Source organism: Falco biarmicus, chromosome 18 (genome assembly GCF_023638135.1).
Source record: "Falco biarmicus isolate bFalBia1 chromosome 18, bFalBia1.pri, whole genome shotgun sequence".
In the NCBI taxonomy this organism is placed as follows: Eukaryota; Metazoa; Chordata; class Aves; order Falconiformes; family Falconidae; genus Falco; species Falco biarmicus.
In genome coordinates this window covers 300,129-317,599 of record NC_079305.1, presented here as the reverse complement: position 1 = coordinate 317,599, position 17,471 = coordinate 300,129, and the positions used below count along the sequence as shown (strand labels likewise).

The following is a 17,471-nucleotide window of genomic DNA, read 5'->3' as shown; positions in this document are numbered from 1 at the left end:
GTCTCCTGAGCTCCCCGCCTAAGCCTGACAATGCTGTTCCCACAAATTCCCAGAGTGTTTCCATGCACATGACATCGCCCAGGGGCTCACTGGCATAGAGAGACCCGAGTTCCCCGATCCTCAGGGCATCGTGACGCTGCTCACGCCTCAGCTGTGTGGGGCTTAGTTCGCAGAAGGAAAGGGGAGATGCTGCCCGTGCCCCTGCTTCAGCTGTGGGTCCCGCAAGCCCGTGCCCCACAGCAGCCAAGCCCACCGCTAACACAGGCGGGTGGGAAAAGCGAGGAGCGCCGCAGCCGTGGGGCACGGGGTACCTGTGACACCCCCAGTCTGGCTGCGGTACCGGGCATCTCGCGGCGGGACGGCCTGGCCTGGCTGGAGGCAGCATCACCCCAGCCCCAGGGCAGCGCCCCCTCCCCTGACAGCCCACGCGCCCAGGGCGCTGAGGGCACCTCTGCCCCCCCACCTGCCCCCTATGCCACCCCCTTCCCTTGACACCGCACCCCCGGTGTCCCCAGCACCCCAAGGCGCGCCCCAACCCCCCCCGCTGCCTGCCCCCCCAACCACGCCGGTGCGCGCGTTCACGGGCCACCCCGCGCACCCGAGCCTCCCCCGTAAGTCCCAGCAGCCCCCCACTGCCCCTGCCCCCCTGCTCCCGGCAGGCCCACCGGCCCCACTGAGCCCCCCAGGCCTGTCTCGGGTCACGCTCAGCCCAGCAGCCCCCAGATCGCCCCCTGCCCCCCATTCCACAGGCACTAGCGACTGCCCCGGCCACCGCAGGGCCACCGCGGGCCCGCACCCCGCGGGGCGTCCCCAGCCGGGGCGTCCCCAGCCCGGCCTGGTCCCCCGCCCCACATCGGCCCCTGAGCGCCGCCACCCGCTGGGCCCCCGCCGCTCACCCTGCGCGGCCGCCCCTGTCCGCTCCATGCCGGGCCCCCGCCTCAGCACAGCCGCCTCCCGCCCGCCGCCTCTGACAGCCGCGCCGCGCCCATTGGCTACCTCCTCCTTCAAACCCACCAATGGCGAGGGCGAAGCCGCGGAGGGGCGGGGACACGGCAACTGCGGTCGCGTCAGTTAGTCCCGGTTCCCGTCAGTTACCCTGGGGCGGGGCGGCGCGGCGCGGCGCGGCGGGGCGGGGCGGGGCACCATGTCTTGCCGGACCATGCCAGGCCTTGCCGTGCCAGGGCGCAGTGTGGCACAGCAGGCTATGCGATGCCATGCCATGCCGCACAATGCTATGCCACACCATACTGTGACAGCCCATGCCATGCCACACCATGCCGCACCACGTCACCCCATCACATGCCAGGCCAAGTCATGCCACACCATGGCGCACCATGCTGTGCCATGCCATGCCACACAACAGCACGCCAGACCTTGTCATGCTATGCAATGCCATGTCACACTGTGCCAGACCATGCCACATCATGTGACGGAATGCCACGCCACACCTCACAATGTCATGCCACACTACAGCCCACCCCGCCATGCCTCAGTGGTGAGCTGGAGTGGTGGCAGTGGCTGGGGCAGAGGTGGCAGCCCTGGGTAGCTACTGGGAGCTGCAGGTGACCCCCACCTGTAGGATGCCCACACCAGCCACCCACCCAGCTGCGGGGTGAGCATGGGGACAGGGTGGCAGAGGGTCCTACATGGGGCCGGCTGAAGGGCAAGGCCTCAAGGACAAGAGTCCAGCACCGTTAGCCTGAGGAATGGAGACGTGTTAGAACTTGTCGGGCATAAGCCCTGGCAACAAAGGAACAAGTTAACAGCAGACTCTTGAGCCATAGCGGTTGAAATGACAACCCCCACGGACAAAGAGGGACATACAGCAGGACAAAGAGGGAACGGATAGTGCTGATGAGGAACTTTGTTATTCACCAAAGTCAAGTAGGACACCCCCCCCCCCCCCAACCTTAGAATAGAGATTGTTGCTAAAATAAGATAGACTAATCAGTACCTATCGTTTAAATGAGGTGTCTTAGAAGATAACCAATCGGTGTAGGTCACGCTTAAGATCTACCCAATCAGTGTGTAACATGCAGAAGGCAGAAACGTATGTAAATGTAAAAGAATCACCAATAAATCGACATCTTGCTTGCATCAAGCTACCTCCCGTCTCTTCATTCACCGCAGCCGACCAAGCCAGGGTGGTCCCTGAGCTGTGGGGTCAACCCCACCCCCTGGGCTTTGCACTGAGACCTGGAGAGTCCCCCAGACCAGATGAAACTGGGATTTTCCCAGCCATAAACCACCCCTGCATCATTTAACCCCTGCAAAAGGAACGAGCTGAGCAATGCCTCCCTGGGAAATCTTTTATTTTCAACTCCATCGCTAACAGCCCCATTCCCAATAACAAGACCCCAGCGTTTCCAACACAATACATACAAATGAAAAGCAAGGGGCGGACACAATAAATACGTATAAATTAGGGTGGCTCGGGCCCACGGGGCCTAGAGCTGCTATTTCACTTGAAATAGGTGGGCAGGACAAGGGTCCTGGTGGGAGGGGTTGTACTCGGTACATACAGCTTGAAAACCGGTGACTGCCGGTTGGGTTGGGTGTGGGGCTCCTCAGTGCCTGATCAGCTTGTAGGTGGCAATGTTGACCTGGTCGGGCTGGTTGGTGATGCCAACCGGCTGGTGGGGCTGCAGGGATGTGCAGATGAACCAGCCAGGGAAGGCGGCTGACTCGAAGCGCGTTGTCTTCTCTGGCAGGCTGTCCACACGGTAGAAGATGAAGCGGGTCAGCTCCACGCTCTCGATGTCCCTTTTGATGTCGGCTTCCTACAACCCGGGGGTGAAACAGGGTTCAGGGTGCGATGGAGCCCTCAACCCCATAGGGGATGGAGCAAGTGGGGCCCCCACTCACCTCCAGCTGCAGCATGGGCTCAGCACCACTCATCACGCATGAGAGGTAGAGTTGGTAGCCCTTGATGCCCAATGCCACCGGCATCTGCCAGGTCCCTGGGCCACCCTGTGATAACTGGGGACGGTACAGAGCGATGTTGAGCTTCACTGCAGAGAGAAGGGATGGGTTAACGGGTAGTCCTTGGGCTGTAGGGTGGCTCCTGGGTGGTCCCAGGGTTGGGGATGGGGACGTTGGGTCAGGACCATATCCTCTCACCTTTCCGCCCGGCGGAGGGTCCCTGCAGGTGCAGGGCCACCAGCTGGGTGGGTGACTCCAGCACGAAGCACTTCTGGTCGATGTCAAAAATGTCGAAGGACTGGGAGCGGGTGTAGCGGTAGACAGGTGCCCCAGCATAGCTGCTCTTGATCTGCTGGAAGGAGACGGGCTCTGTGGAGAGGGGGGTGGTCAGGAAGATGCCAGTGCTCTCCAGTCCAAGAGCATCCCTCGGCTGGGGTGATACCCCTGACACCATTCCCCCATACCAAAAATATCATCCAGGAAGGCCCCAAGGTCACTGTCGGCAAAGTCCTTGTGCATTGGCTGCTTCAGGAGCTTGGTCACGGCCACCACAAGGACGGCAGCCTGGCGAAAGGTCTTAGCAGGTTGTGCCTTGGTCACCATCACCTGGATGTCCACTCCGGGTGATGTTGCCTCCAAGTCCAGGCGGGATTTCTGGGGAGGAAAGGGGATGTGGGGTGAGAGCCCAGCTTCCCCATCGCAGGGGTCTCACCGTTCCCACCACTCCAGTGTTACCTTCTGTGGGCAGAGGCCGTTGGGGCCATAAAATGTCTCCTCGTTCAGGCTGAAAGGCAAAGGGAGATGGTGAAGCCAGGGCCATCATGGCACCAGGATGGCATTGTGTCCCCACTGTCCCCTTTGGCATGGCCACACTTACCTGCTGCTCTCCAGCGTGTCCAAATCGGGCACAAACGCCATCTCCAGTGCTGACTGCAAAACCCTGGGCAGAGACCTGCTGGTACCTGTTGAGTGCCGCGGCACTTGGCTGCCTGCCTCCGCCTGTCCTGCCTGCAGTGTCGCTTGGGTGCTCTCTGAGCCCAGCCTTGGCGTGGTGCGTTTTCAAGAGCCTCTGGAAGGAAATGCCGTCAGGGCGGGATTTCCACCTTTCGCAATGCCTGGGATTGCCCAGTTCCTCTGGTGAGACTGGGAGGGCTGGGGGGCTGGCTTCCCCCACGCAGTGCTGTGGGGCTGAGTGAGGGGCTGGGTGTGGGGCAGAGCAGGGGCGATGCTCCAGGGTTGGCATGTGGGGCAGAGCAGGGGCGATGCTCCAGGGATGGTGTGGGGCAGAGCAGGGGCGATGCTCCAGGGTTGGCATGTGGGGCAGAGCAGGGGCGATGCTCCAGGGATGGTGTGGGGCAGAGCAGGGGGGGATGCTCCATGGTTGGCATGTGGGGCAGAGCAGGGGCGATGCTCCAGGGTTGGCATGTGGGGCAGAGCAGGGGCGATGCTCCAGGGATGGTGTGGGGCAGAGCAGGGGCGATGCTCCAGGGTTGGCATGTGGGGCAGAGCAGGGGCGATGCTCCAGGGATGGTGTGGGGCAGAGCAGGGGCGATGCTCCAGGGTTGGCATGTGGGGCAGAGCAGGGGCGATGCTCCAGGGATGGTGTGGGGCAGAGCAGGGGGGGATGCTCCATGGTTGGCATGTGGGGCAGAGCAGGGGCGATGCTCCAGGGTTGGCATGTGGGGCAGAGCAGGGGCGATGCTCCAGGGATGGTGTGGGGCAGAGCAGGGGCGATGCTCCAGGGTTGGCATGTGGGGCAGAGCAGGGGCGATGCTCCAGGGATGGTGTGGGGCAGAGCAGGGGCGATGCTCCAGGGTTGGCATGTGGGGCAGAGCAGGGGCGATGCTCCAGGGATGGTGTGGGGCAGAGCAGGGGCGATGCTCCAGGGTTGGCATGTGGGGCAGAGCAGGGGCGATGCTCCAGGGATGGTGTGGGGCAGAGCAGGGGTGATGCTTCAGGGTTGGCATGTGGGGCAGAGCAGGGGGGATGTCTGGGGTCAAGGTGTGGGGCTGGTGCTTGTGTGCTGGCCCTTGGCGGCCAGGCTGACCCAGCAGGGACTGTACCAGCCCCATCCCACGGGGGCCACGATGATGTCCACCCTCGTCATAGCTGGGGACCGCGGCTGCCCCAGAAGGGCCAGTGGTGCAAGCGCTGCCATTCCACAATTTCCCCACAGCTTCATCCTGCACTGGCAGGGCTCTGCCACACCTCCTGTCCCTACCACCCCAGTATCAGATGGCACAGGACCCTGCTGTCCCCTTGGTCCCTTGTGCCGACCCATGCCACTCTGGGGACGTGGCTTTTGGGGACGCCATGCCCTTGAGGCCATTCCTTGTCACCGTGCTGCCGTACACCCCACTCTGCAGGACGCATCCTGCCAGGGTGCTGGCGGTTGCGCCATGCCGGCCGGGCCAGGGATGTGCATGGCTGGGCTTGTGTGGCCGTGGGCTGTTGAGGTGTTTTCCTGGTGCCCGTTTCACTTCCCGAAAGTGCTGCCCGGCTGCGTGGCTCCTCGGCGCAGGGCTGGCGTGGCTATGACTCAGCTGGCAGGAAATTGCCAGGAGCCCCTGAACCCCCGGGGCACCCCCCACCCGCCCAGCCCTGCCTGCGCCTGGCCGGCTCCCCGGTGCCCCGCGGGGCAAGGTCCGCCACGCGGGGATGCCCTGGAAGGCCTGAAGTCCTCCATGCCACGGGGTCCTTCCCAGCACGGTGGGGCTCTGCAGGCTCTGGCGGGGGTCCCCGGGCCATAGTGGGGGTCCTCAGGCTACGGTGGGTGTCCCCAGGCCGTACCGGGGTCCCCGGGCAAACTGGGGGTCCCCGGGCCATACTGGGGGTTCCCGGGCCCATACTGGCAGTCCTCAGGTTATGGCGGGTGTCCCCAGGCCGTACCGGGGTCCCCGGGCAAAACTGGGGGTCCCCGGGCTGTGGCGGCAGTCCCTGGGCCGTACCGGGGTCACCGCCCCCAGCGCCGAGGCCCGGTGCGAGAGCGGCCCCACCCCCGCCGCCCCCGGGCTTCCTCCTGGCCCGGCCCGCGGCGGCGCATGCGCACCGGGCGCGCTCGGGGGCGGGGCGGGGCGGGCGGTGACGCAGGAGCGGGCGGGGCGGCGGCCGGGGCCCGCTGTCAGAGCCGGGACAACGAGCGGGGCGCACGGACGTGCCGGTGGGTGCCGCGGGCGGGCCGGGCGGCGTGTCGGGGCCGGGCCGGGCCGGGCCGGCCCTGGCGGGGGGCGGGCCGGGCCGGGGCCGGCGGGCGCCGGGCGGCGGGCGCGGCGGACTGCGGCGGACCGCGGCCGCTCCCCGGTGTCCTTGGCGCCGCCGCCCGGGCGCCTCGGGGCGGGGGGAAGAGGCGGGCCTGCCGCTAGACGGGCAGCCCGGAGCGGCCAATGGGACGGCGGCTCGGCGCTTCGCACCGCTCCTATAGGCGGCGGGGGCGCCAAGCCTGGGCGGCGGCGGCGGGCGCTGATTGGCGGGCCCGGGCCCGGCAGCGCGGGCCGCGCGCGGTGGCGGGGCGTCACGCGCCCCTTTCCCGCCTCTACGTGTTGCTTTCCCCCTCCCCCCCGCCCTGTGCTCGGGGTGCCCGGTCCCGCCCGGTGCGGGCGTCCCCACCTGCGGGGCCTCTCGGGGCGGCCTCGGGGTGCCGGCGCTGCCGGGGTCGGCGGTGCTGCCTCCCCAGAGGGGCAGCGGCGGCCCCGGCCCGGGGGCGCCCGGTGCTGGAGCGGCTCGGCCGCCAGCCGCGGCCCCGCGCCGGCCCAGCCGCTTGCTCTGGCGCTGCGTTTGTTGTGCTAAGGCAGACCCGAGCGCAGCTCCTCGGTACGTCGGGCAGGTGCCGGGGGTGCCGCCCGCCGGGGGCCGCATTTAGCACCTTAATCTGCTCAGTGCCGCTCCCAGCCGTTCACCGGTTGGAACGGTCCTGTTGTTTGATCTCTCGATGAAATCTGGGTTGTGATCCGACTGCGGCCACGAGGGCCCGGCCTGCACGCCCGGGCTTCCCCTGCTCAGTCCTGCTGCGGCTGTAGCTGTGTGTGCGGTCGCCAGCGGGCCCTGCGCCGGTAACCGGGCTCGCTTTCCTACGCCCTGGCTCCCGGCTGCGCCTTGCATTACCCGGGAAGCGCCCCTGCTCCGGGCTTCCCCTGCTCTGCCTCACGGCACGGGCTCCCGCGCCTGCAGCCAGCCAGCCCCTTCTGCCAGAGGCCCCTCTGGTTCAGCTGGTCCGGGTGATTCCCTGGCCGGAGCCCCCCGTTCTCCAGAGAGGTCACCGGGACGCTGCGAGCGGCGGTACGAAACCAGACACCGAAGCTGGAGGGGCCACCTACGTGCCTGTGTGCTGATGCCCAGTTCAGTCGACTACCTAAAATATCTGTTTGTGTTTTGCTGCTTAACTCTGAGGAGGGTAAGTTGGGAAAACGTCTCGTGCTGCCGCGCTTGCTGTCCTGCGCCTGCCTGCCTTCTCTTGCCTGTTACGGGCCTGGTTTGCCTGCGGGCAGAATTGAGCAGGCAGGGCAGAAAGGGCAAGTGGGCTTCCTTTTTTCCCTGGGGTGAATCTGTATAACACCTTGGCTGAATTAGAGTGATCCCGGGTCTTCTTCAGGCTCTTTGGACCAAAACCTTATGTTTTGAAGCAGGAAGCGTAGCTGCTGCTGTGTCAGGTCGCCCGAACTAGATTCAGCAAGGCAAACCTGGCAGCCTGGCTGATGAAACGCCAGTCACAAAGGTGTGTTTTTTTTCTCTAGTCTGCCATGAAACTTCATTTTAATCTGGTGAACACACGGTAGCTGCTTCGACATTGGGCTGCTGCTTGTTAAACTGGTTGGGGTTATGGAAACTGGCCAGCTGGGTCACGTCCAGCCTCGGGTCCTGCCTCTGGCAGAAGTCGCTGGGTGGAAAGGGCAGCTGCAAGAAGAGCTGGCTCCAAGCGCCAGCGCTTCCCTTGAGGTGATCTTGCCTCAGTGCTTTCTCTTGAGCTGTGGCTGCTGGTTGCATGTGCGTAAGGAGGAGCGTGGTTAACCTCAGGCCTCCCTGTCCATGCAGGGCTGCACCTCACCAAGAGCTACAAAGTGGACGTTGCAGGGGGGGACCTCTGAGAAGGTCCCTTGCCAGCTCCGGGTTGCTTCTCTGGGTTCTCTGGGCAGGGGGAGAGCCCCTTTCTGGGTCTTTCAGCTGCATTGACCTTCTTGGGTCTGAACTTGTAAGGAGAAGCGATGAAGTGGTCTGTCGTGGAGCCCACATCCCAAGTGCTTTGTACCACCGTACCTCTGCTTTGCATAGACAGTTTCTTCCCCATAGACAGTTTCTTCCCCGCTTTATACTGATGCATATAATGCAAACCGGTGAGAAGAAAACCTCGGCCAAGCAGAGTGGTCACGGGGTGAGTAACGCAGCAAGAATCGAAGCCAAGACCTTCTACCTGGGTGAGAGAAAAAGCTTCTGTGCTGGGTCGACGTGATAGGAGTTGTCCTCTGTCTTGCGCAGACCTGGAGGAGCACGCCCTGCTAGATTTGATGAGCTGGATGTGACAGAAAACGTGACATTAAGATCCAGCTGGTAACAATTTTTTTCCAGTGCCTTTCTGGGCATAGTGCTTTAAAGTGCTTCTCTTCAAACTCGTATGATGTCCCTGCGAATGGGAAGTTGAAGGGCTAAAGTGTCCAGCTCCTGCTGAAATCTGAGAGGATTTTCTGGTTTAAAGCAAACAAAAAGAGGATTCTCAGACAAAGAATCAAAAAATCAAAAGAAGTCAAAGAATACTTCATGGATTCATTAGTGAAAAAGAAGTAGATGTTGCTGGCCAGGAGCTCAAGAGGGAAGCGCTGGGGGAACCTGATACCTTACACTTAATCCGGGCTGTGTTTCACCATCCAACATGCCTTATTTTGTACAAAGGTGCTGATATAAAAAGGTGCAGGTGGTTTTGACGTGCAGTGGCTTGTTTGAGACCGGTGTTGGATGCCCCAGCAAGCAAATCTGCTTTAACTGTCAGGGGAGATGACGGTGCCATGCCAGGAGCGATGGAGGAGGCAGACCTGGTTGTGCCGACTGTCTTGAGCAGAAACTGTTTCTCAGCTGTTGGGGACTTCACTGGGGTGGGGCGGGTGTGGATGGATTAATCTGTATTAAAAATTAATCCTAAACTCAGTTGCTCGTGCTCAGGGTTGACGGCGGGTGGAAGGGTGCGTGTGTCTCTGTTCTGTGCTCTCTTGCAATAATTTCTAAGCCACTTTTCCCTTCTGTCCCAACAGGAACTTGTGTGAGGCGACAGGACAAACATGCTTAACTTAAGGACTTGTGCAGCAAAGCTGAGGCCGTTGACGGCCTCGCAGACTGTAAAGACAATTTCCCAACACAGGCCGGCAGCACCCAGGACGTTTCAGCAGATCAGGTGCTACAGCGCACCGGTGGCTGCCGAGCCATTTTTGAGTGGGACTAGTTCAAACTATGTGGAGGAAATGTATTATGCTTGGCTGGAAAACCCCAAAAGTGTACATAAGGTAAGGAGCAACCTCGCCAGGAGATCACCCTCACATCTGTGTGTGTGTGTCTGAGCAGGGGGTTCGGGTAAGTGCACGCATCCCAAGGAGGACTGAATTCAGCTGGAGGGGCTGGATGGTTGTGGATGATCCTTTTGCCTGCTTTGGTGGAAAGAAACCTAAGCGATTCCTTGAGCAAGAGCCAAGAGGAGCTTCTCCGTTCAAGAGGGAACACCGAGGGCTTGTGGGACGTGGGCAGCATCCTGGATCACAAGCAGATACAAGGAGTGCCTTCTGCTGGGAATCCACCTTTAATGAGCTCCCAGTGCTTTTTTGGTTTTTTTGTTTTTTTTTTTTTTTTTGTCCAGCTCTGATGGCTCATCAGGAGAGTTTATTCTGGAGCAGAGGATGGGGTGGGGGGTGCAGGGAGGGTATTTTTCACACCTTGACTAGTTTCCTTTTTGCTTCAGGCGTGGGTGGTGTTACATGTCGGGGTAGACGGGCCGTAGCTAAGCTTGTGCTTTGAGCTTGTGTGTGTAAAGCCAGACGGGTGATCTGCAGCCTAGGGAGGGGACTGGGTCTGGAGGCCAGAGGAATTCCCACCAGCAGCTCCTGAACTTAAAACTGGGGAACCAGCCTGGCTGTGGGCAGTACTTGCAGAGGTCTGTCTTGATCGGAATTAGTGAAGCTCCCCCAGCGCGGTGGAGGGCAACTCTTCAATGTAGAGTCCCGCAGGTGAGGGCTCAGCTGGGAAGAGAATTTCTGAAAGCCATCTCTGTTTTTCCCCATTCCCAGTGTTTCACAAGGAAAATGTTCCAGTGACTAAGTCTCAACATTACCCAGGGGATTTTTAAGACAGTTTCATACATGTCCTGATGTAGAGCAGGCGTTTTCTTTGTGCAGCAGCACACGAGCAGCCTGCGAACCAGGACGCGATGGTTAAATGAGCAGTCAGGGGTGAGGAAGGAATCTCATGCCCCAATGCTTGCATCAGCGTTGAGTATGTTTTCAATGGCACCAACCCCGTGCACCCAAAACACGCAGCCTGTAGGGTGCTATAAAGGCTTTACCGTAGGATCAAAGCTGAAATTTTCACAAACAAGGATGTCTTGATGCTTCTTTCAAGGCAAACAGGTAGCTGAGCCAAGCAATACAGACTCAGAAGACATGAAGTATGTTTGTTTGGGTTGTGCCCTTTGCCAAACAGTGACATGAAAGCTACCCAAGCACGTGCACATGGTGCAACGCAGTCCTTCAGAGGCAGGATATTGAGTTAAAAGCCATGAATCTAAATGACGTAGTCTAATTTAAAAATGAGTGAGGGTTACACCACGCTTCTCCCACTGACAGGCACAGTTGTGTCTCTGGCAAAGAGTCTTTGTGGTTTGATACTGGCTGTTTGATCTTACAGCCCCTGCTCAGTCTTGAATGATGCTCTGAGTGGATGTGAGAGTAAACATCAGGACTCACCAGGGCAGCTGGCAGGGAACCGTGGCTGGGTGCTGAGGCTGGACCTCTGGATCTCTTCTGGTCTTGTCTCCTCTTTAATGTAGCTCCTGTAGCTTTGTCAGCTTGTCTATAGGTAGGCAGTGCATGCGGTGCTGCGTGGGAGTCCTTGTGCATGCTCGGCTGAAGAAATAGGAGAATTTAGGTTGGAAGGAGCCTTGGGGCCTCTACCCCAGCATGGCTGTCTTGGAGGTGGCATCTGGCTTCATGGCTAGAGCAGGTCACCTGGGGGCCTTGTGCAGCCAAGTTCTGAGCCCCCACAAGGGTGGACCTCCCACCACATTTCCAGGCCCCCAGTCCCGTGTTTGTGGTGAAGTGTGTATTAGTCACTCCTGGAAATCGGTGTCCCTGGAAGTATTTTTAAGTGCTCAGAGAGCAGTGCAGGAGCTGACAAGATTTTTGCCTCCGCTGCAGCTGGAAATGGTTTGTGACAGCAGGAAAATCGGTGTCACGTGAAAATGAAATGTCAATGAAAATGAAATGGGGTCGTATCATTGCCAGGAAGCGAACCTGACACTGACAATATAAAACCCAAGTCTTACGGACTGCTTTTTGAACAAAATGAAGCTGGCACCCTGCTTGGCAGAAAGGGCGTTGGGCCAGGGAGATTGGACTAGGTGATCTTGGAAAGTCCCTTCGAGCCCAAACCATTCTGTGATCCTGTGAAATCCAGCTCCCGGTCCCACAGCTTCTGGTGGGGTTAATACCTGAGCTGGCTCGGACTTTGCTGTTGCTCCCTGATGTACTTGGCCCTCATGCGTGACTCATCGCTCCTGGGTGGATCCCACCTCGTTCCAGTGACCCCTTCACCAAGATCCCTTCCCAGCTCCTAGCTTCGCCCCTTTCTCCTCTGCACTTTTTCCTGGCTCACCCTGTCCCCGCTGGGACGCTGAGCCGCCGTGGTGGGATCGGTGCTGCAGCTGTGCCTGGTCTCGGCCCGTGAGCAGTCCCCGCCGGCCTGCGTCCCATCTGGCGTGACGCTGAAGCAGCAGTGGAGCGCGTCACCCCTGTCACTGATAAAGCGTTGGCTTCCGTCCCGTCAGATGTAGGGTCAGATCCAAGGGTGGAGTTCACCGAAAAGCTGGGCTGTCACACGGGCCTGGCTGCCGCTTGCCTGTTCCGTGCACAGAGAGGGAGCGGCTGCTCCTCGCCCTCGTTCTGCTGATGGGGGTGAGACCTTCAGCCAGGGAAGAGCTGGAGTGTCTTTGCTGTTGTCACCAAAAACCTGAGACCTCCAGCCAGCATGAGTGTCCCAGCTGAGCAAAATGAATTCCCTTCCTGCATGCAGATGCTGGTGTTTAAAACTGCAGAATATACTTCAGTGCTTGTTTAGAGTAGGGAAGATTTAAAAAACCAAACCAAACCAAACCCCGCTATTTTAGGTTTGGGTTTTTTTTCTGCATGCAGTCCTTCAGCTGAACTCCAGTTTCTGAGTCTGGTGGGCAGAGCTGGGGAAGGAGGAGGTGAGGGTGCGGGGGCCAGTGCCAGTGGGCTGCCAGAGGGTCGGTGCTGCTCGTTCCTGGGACTGCTTCCCGGGGCAGCGGGGATGCCGCCCTCCTGCCCCCACGCTGCCAACTCAGGTGTGGGGCTGGCTGCTAGCGACGCTTGGCACAGCCCACGCCGTCTCCTCAGGACCCCAAGTAACTTGCTTGCTTCAGGGTAGATGGCTGGAGAGCTTTGACTGCAGATAGGTGATACCTGCAGTCAGACCTCCGTGACGAGTTTAGCCTTCCTACAGGGCAGCCCCAGTGTGTAGGATGAACTTGGTAAAGGGCGACAGCTCTCCCCTTAGGTATGTACATCGAATGGTCTTTAACGTGGACTTCTTAGTACACCGCTGTTTTGATTTTTATATTGAAAGTGGCTGTATGACCGTAACGTGTGTAGACCGTGCTGTGTAACCCCGCCACGACTGCAGGAGCCTGCAGTCTTCAGCGAGGCCAGACCCCCATGCCCGGCCATGGGAGGTGCCTTCCCTGCGTCCTCCGCAGCCGTGCTGGCAGGCAGGGTCCAAGCCTGGATCTGGTAGGAGTGTTGCCTGAGAGTCTGAAACATTTGGGTTTTGTTACCCATCTTCGAAAGCAAGCGCCTCAGAGAACCGAAGGTCCTTGTTGGTGTTGATAAGGGACAAGACGATGTGCAGAGCACGAACTGATCGATCGCTGCTTGACCACCTATGCTCGGCAAGGGCTACCTGCTGTAAATTTGGTTTGAGCTCCTCCTCTTCCACCTCTAAGCTCTGAATGTTCCTCCTCTTCTCGCTGGTAAAGCAGGAGGTGCTGCCTGGCTTGCTGACCGTGCAGAGTGGGTCTGGTTGATGCTTTCCATGCCCTGGAGTCAGCATCAGGAGAAGGAGCAGGGGTGCAGCCTGGGCTCTAGGCAGGGGCTGTGTCTCCCCTGCGCATCTCAGCCTGCTGCACCCCCAGCCCACCGAGGTGGCTTGCAGTGGATGGAAGATGTCGCCCTCCTCTGCCTGCCCGACCTCCGAGCTGGCTTTGTGGCGGAGGCTGGGACATCTGAGCCTGTGCCCTTCTCCGAGAACAGAGTCTGATAAATGAAGTGAAAGGTGCTGGTTTCTCCTGGAGAGCTGCTCTGGGGCTGTTCTCAGCAGAGAAGCCTGGGGTGAGCTCCGCTGGCAGAGCCAAGCTCAGAATCCCTCTGAGCTATCCAGGCTTTGCTGGGGCAGCTGGCTCTCCTGCCCGGCTTTGCCGGCGCAGGAGCAGCGGCACAGAAGAGCGCTGGGAAAGCTGCTCCGGGCTGATGCCTCGTGCCGTGGCTGTGGTGGGATGTGGCCGCGGGACGGTCACAGCAGGGACCTGGGGTTGGTGGTATTCAGCGTGCTGAGACCTGGGAGCTGCCTGTAGGCTTGGGCGCTGGGGAGGTGCTGGCTTTGGTGAAGTGGTAACAATGAGGTGCTCAAAAATCTGAGCTTGGAGCTGGAGGAGTTCTTGCAGGGCTGCCATGGGCAGAGAGGGAATAACGTGCTGGATTAAGGCAAAGATCTCCTTCTCGTGATACAGCAGGATGGTGCTGATGGGGCTGTTCAGCCTCTCCCACGGGATACGTGAGCTCCAGAGGCACCGCCATGGGTCACCAGAAACCCCTGGGACGGCCCTTGAATACTCTTGAATTCAGAACTGCATCAGCAGCTTGAAAGCTGACATTTTTATAGCGCTTACCAGGGCCACAGCCTTCACTGGGGGCAAAGCCTGCAGCCAGGTAGCCTGGGAACTTCTGTAATTACGTTGGGCAGTAAAGCATTTAGCGAAAGTGCCTGAGCTGACTGAGCCGGCGCCGCACCTTGTTTGGAGAGCTTCAAATGAACTTTTTCTTTCAAAACAGAAGCAAACTGCATCTCCAAGAGGTTAATGCTAGTAAATGTCAGCAGGGAGGAGGTCATAAAGGCAACACCTCTGCCTCCTGGCTCTGTCCCCAGCGCTGCTGTCGGCCCCTCCTGGGGCTAGCAGGTGCTCCCTTTCTCTTGCCTGTCTTTATCTTCCAGTTTGTTAAACAACCTTGAACCACCGAGCAAAGCAGCTAGCCTGATTCCTCCCCATCTGAAGGGCACCGAGCCTGTCGCCAGGGCGCTCGTCCTTCTTGCTGGCAGGCTTCTGGGGCAGCCCTGAGCTCTGAGGCTGAGGGAGGGACTTGGGCTGCTCCCACCAGTGGCCAGCAGTAAAGATTGTACAAAAAGCAGCTCTCCCTCTTTTCCTGTCGAAATTTCCTTTAGCAGACAGCGATCAGAATGAGGTTGGGTGTTTTCTGATTTTGCTTCTTGGTTTGTGGGTTGTTTTTTTTTCTTCCTTTGGGGAAGCTGTTGTTTATCAGTTATTGTGCCAAATTGTTCCACGTTTTATTTATGCTCCTCCAGCGTGACCCGTTTCTAAATTTACTCACCTTGCACAGCCGTGTCATGGGGCGTCTGGGTAGGTCCAGGCTGTAAATAGCTTCCTGGGGCATGTGATGGGTGCTGCAGCTGGAGGAGCTCCAGCAAAAGGGGAGAGCGGGTGTTCCTTTGGCGAAGATCAGGTTCTCAGTCCCCTCCACCCTGCTACCAGGGTGCAAAGCTGCTTTTTTTGCCCCAAAGCACCACTAGAGCTGCTCTCGCGGCTCTTTTTGACTTGGTTGAAATGTGCTGGGGTTGGCTGGGCAGCACTGTGCCTGGCGCTGCGTTGCTGAGGTTGGGTTGGGTGCTCCCCGCAGGCACAAGGTTTGAGGGTGCGCAGGGAACTAACTGAGTGCTGGGCTCTTGCTCCCAGTCAGTGGAGAGACCCTCGGGCTGAAACCAGCGCACAGATCTGACGGGCTTTGCTGTAGCTGGCACCTCGGTACGTGTGGGCACGCAGATGCGGCTCCACCTTGGCCCTGTCCTTTGCTGTCGGTCAGTAGCGTGTAGGAAGCAGGCAGGGGTGACAGTGTGATGGAGGCCCTGGCCTGGACCTTGCTGTGCTGGTCTCTCCCCTGCCCCAGGTCCGTTGCTGCCTCTCCAAGTAGATGGATTGCCTTGAGTTTGGCCTGGGACATTTGTGAGCTCTTCAGGCAGGGCTGGGTAAATCCCACAAAGTTACATCAAGTCTGTTGAGGGCTTTTTAGGGAGTTTTTGCTTTGTTGTCTTAACACCTGGAAATACACATCTGCAGAGGGGAACAGCAGCAGAGGTGATGCCTGCCTCGCTAAGGGCACAGGAGAGCTGGCATGGGAGTATCCACATAGTGCTGGCATTGGCATTGCTGAAAGGGTGGGGGGAAAGTTGAAGAGGGGACAGAAAAAGAAAAAAGCCATTGCTGGCTGAGGGCTGTACAGCACCGCTTGTGCGGGGACTTGGGTCTCAAGCCATTTAGACAAAGGCAAAGAGGAAGAGGTACATTTGACTACAAGGCAAAAATTTTTTTTCAGAAAATATCGGGGGTATTCAGAGGGCAGTCTCCTGCCCTGTAGAAAAGGGAAGAAGAGCCTGAAGACCAGGCTGGGGCTCGTTGCTCACAGTAGTGATTTTGAGAGCCAAGCTAGGGGTGTCACCCATGTCCTGTCCTGAGCTGTGCTGCTCAGGGGCCTGGGGCGGGGGCTCTGGGGACAGTCTCATCCTAAAAGAAACAATCCAGATGGATGAGAAGTAAGATAATGATGTAACTGGAATAGTGGGAGAGCTTTAGGGCTCTCCTGTCCCAGGCAGGTGGGTGTCTTTGGCAGCAGCTATATGGTGCTGGGGCAAGGGGGAGGAGGCAGCTCTGCCCCCCAGGAATTGTGCTCCCTGCTTTGGCAATACTGCTGAGACCCCAGTAACCTTGAGTGAGGATGTGTTTGAGTCACAGGTAATGACCCTCTTGCCTCTCTTCTTTCCCTTTTCCTAGTCATGGGACATCTTCTTTCGCAACGCCAATGCTGGAGCTGCTCCAGGCACTGCTTACCAAAGCCCCCCTCCACTGAGTACCAGCCTTTCCGTGCTGTCCCAAGCGCAGTTCCTGGGTCAAGCACAGCCCAACGTAGATAAACTGGTGGAGGACCATCTCGCAGTGCAATCTCTCATCAGAGCTTATCAGGTAAAGAGACTGACTTTGCGCGGAGGAGGAGCATGTCCTCTGTAGAGGGGCGTGCAGTGGCTGCAGTGGGCTGGGGTTAGTGTGGCTGATGCATGTGTTTTGCATGAAGAGCATGCAGGATGCGTGCTGCGCTGCCTGGTTTTTAATAGGAGCTGCTGATCTGTTGGGGCAGAAGCTCAGCTGTTGCTTTGCTGAACAATAGGAAGATTAAAGCTATTGTCACCCAAACAGAGCCATTACAGTGGCAGGGAGGGGGTGGTCCTCTCCTCACAGGGTGATTTGCTGGCCTCCGGAATGATGCCTCTGTGCTGTGGGCTCCTGCCATGCTCAACAGTGGCGCGGGACACACATCCTGCTTGCCCCATGTTGCTGCGAGAACTTCTGAGGTCCTAAGATAAAAGTTCAGAAAATGTTTCCTTGTGATTTGTGGCATGGAAGAGGGCTGTGGTGCCACTGGGCCTTTCAGGAGAAACAAGTTTTGAGCAGGAAGGAAACACCCTCTGGCTAGGGGATGGCCAGCCAATTTTAACTAAAGAGAACACCTGTCAAATACATTTGGTTGCACCCTGGTTTGTCAAGCGTGGGGGCTCTAATTTGGGCTGCCGTGTGAAGTTTTAACAAACCCAGATGCTGTGGAGGTGTGACCGTGGTCTTCTCACCCATTCCGGTGAAAAAGCACCCGCTGCAGGTTGTGTTCCTGCTCAGGTACAGGGAAAATTCAACAGTCTGCTGCTGAACAACAGCATGAATTCAACAAATTGCTGCAGTTAAGGCAAAAACCGCAGCACTGCACAAGTCCAAAGGCCTGCCCAGCCTTGGCCTTGCTCTCTGGCTTGAAGAAGGTGCCCCTGCCCTGCCCGCCTTCACAGCTGAGGTGCCGACACCAATGCTGGGGCACTGCCATGCTTTTCTGTAAGAAGGGGAAGCTGGGACCTGTTTGTGAGGACCTGCTTCTTTCCTCGTGGCTGATTTCATGGGAGGTGACCGCCCTGCCGCTCTCCAGTCCGGGCGGATCCTGGTGAGCTGTTTCTAAAGGCCG

At 58.9% G+C, this 17,471-nt stretch overlaps 2 protein-coding genes across 10 annotated transcripts in view; one reads left to right on the top strand and one right to left on the bottom strand.

Annotated features, from left to right (window-relative positions):
• Window positions 1–2,187: 2,187 nt before the first annotated feature.
• LOC130160411 (interleukin-1 receptor antagonist protein-like) lies at window positions 2,188–3,944 on the bottom strand. The gene is made up of 6 exons (XM_056362815.1): window positions 3,800–3,944; window positions 3,658–3,706; window positions 3,387–3,576; window positions 3,121–3,291; window positions 2,866–3,011; window positions 2,188–2,780 (listed from the first exon to the last, which is right to left on the bottom strand). Exons 1-6 carry the CDS (start codon window positions 3,838–3,840, stop codon window positions 2,568–2,570), a joined length of 810 nt encoding a protein of 269 aa, XP_056218790.1. The 5' UTR covers window positions 3,841–3,944; the 3' UTR covers window positions 2,188–2,567.
• A 97-nt stretch (window positions 3,945–4,041) lies between these two features.
• Window positions 4,042–17,471, top strand: part of LOC130160408 (2-oxoglutarate dehydrogenase complex component E1) — a 36,518-nt gene continuing 23,088 nt past the window's right edge. For 4 of the 9 annotated variants that reach the window (XM_056362805.1, XM_056362802.1, XM_056362806.1 and 1 more), the window contains exons 1-3: window positions 5,977–6,082; window positions 9,159–9,407; window positions 16,244–16,432. In XM_056362805.1, the coding sequence (XP_056218780.1) occupies window positions 9,186–9,407; window positions 16,244–16,432 (411 nt within the window). In that variant the 5' untranslated portion in view covers window positions 5,977–6,082; window positions 9,159–9,185. Of the gene's footprint in view, window positions 4,060–5,976; window positions 6,083–9,158; window positions 9,408–16,243; window positions 16,433–17,471 lie in introns of those variants that run through there. The other 5 variants (XM_056362808.1, XM_056362807.1, XM_056362803.1 and 2 more) reach the window with 4 other exon arrangements.